Source organism: Eleutherodactylus coqui, chromosome 11 (assembly GCF_035609145.1).
Source record: "Eleutherodactylus coqui strain aEleCoq1 chromosome 11, aEleCoq1.hap1, whole genome shotgun sequence".
Lineage (NCBI taxonomy): Eukaryota > Metazoa > Chordata > Amphibia > Anura > Eleutherodactylidae > Eleutherodactylus > Eleutherodactylus coqui.
Genome location: NC_089847.1, coordinates 3,662,534 through 3,669,086, shown reverse-complemented (window position 1 = coordinate 3,669,086; position 6,553 = coordinate 3,662,534). Strand labels below are relative to the sequence as shown.

At 44.7% G+C, this 6,553-nt stretch overlaps 1 protein-coding gene across 1 annotated transcript; it reads right to left on the bottom strand.

Annotated features, from left to right (window-relative positions):
• Positions 1-2,901: 2,901 nt before the first annotated feature.
• Positions 2,902-6,069, bottom strand: FOXF1 (forkhead box F1). Its single transcript, XM_066582454.1, has 2 exons — positions 5,097-6,069; positions 2,902-3,737 (listed from the first exon to the last, which is right to left on the bottom strand). The coding sequence occupies exons 1-2, from the start codon at positions 6,067-6,069 to the stop codon at positions 3,583-3,585; spliced, it is 1,128 nt and encodes a 375-aa protein (XP_066438551.1). The 3' UTR covers positions 2,902-3,582.
• Between the last annotated feature and the right edge of the window lie 484 nt (positions 6,070-6,553).

Genomic DNA, 6,553 nt, shown 5'->3' with positions numbered 1-6,553 from the left:
TTACCGCAAGAAAAAGAAGACATCTGCAACTCATTAGGATAACTCACTATTTAAATCAGGGCGTGGTTGTGTCCCGTGCGCTAAAAACCGTGTCCTGTGGACGCCAACGATGTGGTAGAGTACGCTGATACGTGAGCAAAAATGACTCATTCATAGCATAAATATGTGCGCTGAGTTATGCGCAATTGTGCGTACTTCCCTGTGACCTCGCCCTAAGGGCTTATTCACACGGCGTATTTCACATCAGTATTTTGAGATCCAAAACCAGGAGTGGGGAGAGAGAGGATGGAAGGATTCGTGCGTCTTCTGTATTTTGGACTCCTGGTTTTGGCTCTCAAAATACTGATGTGAAATACGCCCATGTGAATAAGCCCCAAAGTAAATTGTGCAAAAATGTCCTTGTGTGCGCTCCATTTATTTTTTTATTTTTGCGCAGCCTTTGACTTGAATGTTGAACCACAATGGAACGTGCTGTGATTTTTTTTTTATAGTCTATGTAAAAAACCATAAGTCCCTGCTGCCCCCGTGACCGACACGGATCAGTTTGCTGTCCAGAGGTGTCAGTAGCAAATACGGACAGCGCACCAATGGGAAAATCACTTACATGAATAAGCCCTAGGGCTTATGCAGACGACGGTCTTTGTGCAGCTATTTGCACACGTAAAAACGTCGCACATAACACGCCGCCACGCGATGCATTGGATTTCATGGCTTCATTCAGATTAACGTTTTTTTTCCACACAAAATATTACTGTGAGAAAAAGTAGGATTTATGTGTCTTTCTTGGCCATCATTTTATACGGCGTATCTTTTGCCGTGATGCGCAGCAAGCTCTCATAGACTTCTATGGCAGCTGGAAAAAAGGGAGGGGGTTACCCTGCGTACAATGCTGGGAAAAGAAGACCGCTCGCTGTAATTAGGCATTAATTGTCAATCTGAGCCTTTTATTCCGACCGTTGCTCGCCATCGCTTCAGCGTGTTTTTTTACATTCACGCAGCAGCGCCCGAATGACTTTAAATACGCCAATTAAGTTCATGAGTCATCGTGGCAAAAATTAAATCATGCAAACATTTGGTGTGTACGGGCGAACGTATAAACGCATACGCTGGTGTATAGGAGGCCTCAGTGCCACAGACATAAGACGATGGTCAAGATTGCCTAATGGGCCGATTAATTGTAATCACTCATCAATTATTTGTTTCTATGTATAATTAGTACTTTCTTCCTTCCTTATTTTTACAAACAAACTCATCAGCTTCTCGTTTGCATCTTCTGCATTTTTATTTGCAATTTCTTTTTCATTCTGTGAAATTCATTATAAATTGTTCAGTATTTTTCCTGAATCTCCCGATAATTTTAATAATAGTTATATAATAATTAATAATACATTTCTACTTTCCCTCCGAAGCTTCTTGTATTTTTTATTTCAGCCTTTGGCCTCTGCAGTTTCTCTTCTCCACTTTCTTCTCCATCTCCCTACAAATTCTTCCTTCTGAACATATAATATTATTAGCATTCAGTAAACATCTGTGGAGATCAGCAGCAAATAGAGAATTCTGTTCAGAAATAACCAGCGACAAAGTGCAATGTTCAGGCAGATCCTTCCGACTCTGGCCGTAATCGTTCGGATTCCCGCGATCCAGTGGAAATCTGAACGATTATCGTTCAGTGTAATAAATGCATGCGCAAGAATTCGTTCGCTTTTCGTTCTTGGTTCAGTTTTTTCACGCAGTTGAGCGATGGATCGGCCCCTGTAAACAGGTAGTATCACTTATGAACGACTGCCTGCTTACTGTGAATGGAGCTGGGTTGCCGGAACGATCCCCGGCCGCTCACCCTCCATTGATTGTCCCAGTGTAAAACTACAGGAACATTTATCTCTGGGACGACCTGTCGGACAACTTGAGCCAGATAGGTCCTCCAGTGGGTGCTGATCTTCCCCTCAGGGGGGCTAATACTAGGACTCCAGAGCCCGGTGCTCTACAGCAAACTTGTACTTTGTTTGCCCCAATTGCCTTGGATTTACCGGCGGTCCTGGCGGTAATAATAAAAGCTACCCGGTGTATATATTTTTCCTTCCTGACCCGAATAATTTCTGACCACAAATCAGACCCACAACGACCCTCTCCAGAGACCCCCCAACCTCATCCTGCGCCAAAATCTGTTCCAGCGCCGCAAACATCAGCCAAGAGCCGCTAAATATCGGCACAGTCCATGTTATCTGCTGTCCTGCTCCCCCGGGCACATATATCACCGGATAATATCCTGCTATAATATAAGTACTACATGTCAGTATCACACCCCACACACACACCGCTCATTAACATCATGTATATAAATGCTGCACAAATATAGTAATGGTAACAGCAGTATATATATATATATATATATATATATATATATATATATATATTTGGTTCTGATTACATGTTGGCAATTATGATGTTTGCAACAATCCACATTCGTGAGTGGCCAATACAATACTAATGGGATTCTACGGTGGACATAAAAGTTGGAGCAATTCTCTCACCCCTAATGTTCTACAATAATTGAAAAATTGGGGGGACAGATATCAGCCACTCATCCACTATATTTAATGCCAGAGAACTATTTAAGGTGATACGTGTAAATATTCGTATATCATTATTATCGAATTATCTTCTGTATTTGCAGAGATTACAGATTTATTATCTTATATTCACACAGTATAATGACATTTCTATCGCGACAGTCACACAGCAATGACGACTCTGTCCATAGCTGCGACATCTATTATTGTATGAAACAAGGAAAACGTATCTGAAAATTAACAAATAGCATAAAAATTTTATTTGCGTTTTTTCCCCTTTTTTTTCTTTTTTTAATTTACAGACACAAAAATGATATTTTTGTACAGTGCAGAGAAAATTAAAATCAAGAACTTTTATCCCAAATACAAAGAGACGTTTATAGGAAGTATTTCATTATATATAAACCGATCATAGATTCTTCTGGATTTACAGTGAACACAATGATTAAACCTTCACACGGCAAATATTGCCAAGAAAAGACCCTAAAATACTGATAATAACTGCAGGAGGTGCCTCTTCTGCCGGATACAAGATCAATAAATATGCGGGAAATTCAAAAAGTGCCACAAAGTCTCTGCAAAGATCAAATCTGGACCTGAATATCTCCCCCCACTTCTCCCCTCCTTCCTTCATCTGCCAGAAGAACACAAGAAATTCGGGTGAGTGACCTGGTGAGAGGCGGGTGTAGGGGTAACTCTATAGATATCATAGGAGATACATTACCGGAACATTTCTGCTTGATACATTGTTGCCATTTGTTCTGGTTGATACATTGTTATAGATTCTTGTACCTCACACAACACATCCATCGTCGCTTTCCACAACCAGCAGCTGTAAGAAGTTTCTGCTTCATGGCGTGAATAGAGAATCAATACAATGATGAGAGTTGCAGGAGTTGTGGTTGGTGACAATGTGGGGTGGGGGTGGGGGAGTCATCTGAGGTTGCAGGAGTTCTGAGAATCAATATCTTGCAGTCAAGTCAAAATGCAGAGTCTTAGGTCTGGGGGGTCCTCACATTACACAGGGCTTGATGTCCTGGTAGCTGACCTGCTGGTGGTAGTAAGAGCCGCTGCCCCCGTGCATGGAGGAGGCCATGGCATTAAAAGAGAAGACAAACTCTTTTCTGTCGTTCATGCTGGGGGACTGGGAGTGGTACCTGGGGACACCTGTACAGAGGAGACACAAGGGGGGCAGTTAGTCACAGCAGAGCAATGAGGAGCGCTCCCACCCTGCAGCTGTGATGAACATGCAAGGCCCAACATCCCAATACTTGTATCACAACAGAAGAGATGTGTCCTACCAAAACAATTACAGTACCACCTCCATATGAAAGGAAAACGTCACACAAAAAAACAAATCAGTATTTACTCATATGCTATGCAATTAATATACTATACTAGTATACTAATAATAATCAAAAATATTGTAATAATAAACAATAAGAATAAGGGGAATATGTCACACAGTGAGGTTATTCTCATTTTATTGTTATTGCTCATTGTTATAGTGATAGTAAATATTAATATGAGTATTAGCCTATTTTTATTACTATTAGTAGTATCTCTCCTTCCCGTATAATATATTACGCTCCCTTTTCTATACAGCTATGGACATCAGTGCAGACAGTTCTAGTGCCAGCCATTTATTTGAGGCAATTATGTTAATTATCATGGAAGGATACTGCTCAAATTTATTAGAAAAATCTCCTGGAGGTGCAAAACTAAGACATGAAGACAGTGATAATAATCCTCATCATCCTCGCCATCACCCTCCGTATTCCCGCAGTCTCACACCTGGAGGTTTATCACAGTCAATGTAATAATTTCATTTTTTTTCCCTCTGAGACGTTAATGATCCCATAATAACCTCAGACTAATAATACTATTTGTATAAAGGGAGAAGTAATTATAACCGCTGCAATCACTTAATTAATAACAATGTAATTAGGTAGTTTTCCCGATTTCATATTCGGAGAGATGCAGTAATAATGTTATAATTGATAATATCCTTTTATAGATATAATTAACGGGCCCGCAGGCTCTCCCCATCGTATAATTATCTAATCATTTCTTGCTTTTCTTTGCATCTGTGTTCATCTTCTACTTCTTCACCTCTTGCTGCTCCTGAGACCTCTTTGCAGGGAGGAAGAGGGGTCTTTGGGGAAGATGTGACTTGGGGCCTTTGACACATTAGAGCCCAGGGGCCTCAGACACAATGTGGACCTTTAGGGGCCCTAATTATCCAGAGTCTCCACACTAAGTGCTGCCAGGTACCATATGTGGAGAGTCCCATAGCCCTCCCCCACCCTCTTATTTCCTCTCATTTTCTCCAGATTACACGACACCCCCGTAACAGAACATAAGACCATGAACTACTACAACCATCATCCCACACTGTCACAACATTCTCCTCTGTATGCGCAAAGTCTCTGGGTCTCCTCCATATGACTTTTACCCCCAGGATTATAGCATGGCATGTAATTCTAGGCACCTACTGTGCCAGCCGATACAGCCGGGAGCACTTACCTTGTAGGTCTGACGCTGTGTTGTGGCTGTTCTGATGCAGATATGGCTGCTCCAGGGAGTGTGAGGAGAGGCTGGAGGACAGGGGATTGTTGGTAGAGTTGCAGGGAGACAAGGGTTGTTGCTTGATATAGGGGGCCCCTCCGGAGAGGGAAGTAGAGGTTGGTGCCCAGGCTGATGCAGGACTTGTGTACACAGAATGGGGTTCCATTACTGCTCCCCCTCCAAGCAGAGGAGAGCCAGAGTCATGGTGGGAATAATCACCTCCTGAGGACCCTGTACAACTGCCCATGTAAGAATGACCACCATTGGCAGCGAGATGTGGATGTCCACTTAACCCCATCCCATCCACGTTGCTGGGCAAATGACCGTTCATCATCCCTATGCCACTGTCTAGTGACAGACTGTTGGGTGGGCAGGAGAGGGTCCCACCAGATCCCTGGAAGCTGTAGGTATCTGGAATGTGGTTGAAGCCCAGGCCGTTCATCATACTATACATGGGCTTCAGAGCCTGGCACTTTCTTCTGAAGCCCCTAGGCCTCCTCCTGAAGGAGCCTTCTTCAAACATGAACTCGCTGGCGGGGTCGATGGTCCAGTAGTGTCCTTTGCCAGGTCTACCCAGGCCTTTGGGCAGCTTGATGAAGCACTCATTTAGGGACAAGTTGTGCCTGACAGAATTCTTCCATCCCTGGTAGGAACCCCTAAAGAAGGGAAAGCGGCTCTGGAGGAACTGGTAGATCTCACTGAGGGTCAGCCGCTTGGTGGGCGAGCTCTGGATGGCCATGACGATCAGGGCGATGTAGGAGTAGGGGGGCTTCTCCGGCCTCCTGATGCCAGCGTTGGTCTTCTTGGTCTTGGTGGCACAGGACGCTGACTCCATGACTGCTGCCTGCCCGCTGTGCTTCTCTGGAGCTGCCGACATGGGGCTGCTCTGTGCGGGGGTCTGGGCGGGGGGCTGCTGGATCTCTGCTGTCATTCTTGAACCTTTTAGGTGGCAGTTTAATTCCCAGTCACCAGGATGTGGGCAGCGGGCAGCGGGGCTGGGCGGCTGCAGCTTCTCCAGGAGCAGGATGGAGACTTTCCAGAGGGACTGTGTAGCCCCCTTCTGCTAAGATTTGGCTGCTCTGCTACACCGGTTATAGCGGAGCTCCGCACGTCGGGATAGCGCTGCGGCTCTGCACTTGTGCGCAAAGTTGGAGCAAGAAGGAAAGTACTTCCAGAGTGACTGTCCAGATATCCTGAGGTGATCGGGGGGTCTCACTGCTCTGCTGCTCTGCCCCTCTGGCAACGTCTGTGCTGCTGCAGTGAGTTGCAGCTTCTCATGGCAGCAGAACTGTGCCCTCCAGAGTGATCGCCTTTTACTTATCTCTTGTCATCAGAGTCTGTCGGCTCTTCACAGAGACGTAAGAAGAAGGGTCTCCCCGCCCACCGCCCCCCCCTTCTCCCCTCCCCCAATAACT

What these genes read in the sequence shown, in the direction of transcription:
- FOXF1 (XM_066582454.1), bottom strand. Translation starts at nt 6,069, where the DNA reads ATGACAGCAGAGATCCAGCAGCCCCCCGCCCAGACCCCCGCACAGAGC. An exon ending in CACAGCGTCAGACCTACAAG is followed by an intron (nt 3,738 to 5,096) that starts GTAAGTGCTCCC and finishes TCCTCTGTACAG; the next exon opens with GTGTCCCCAGGTACCACTCC.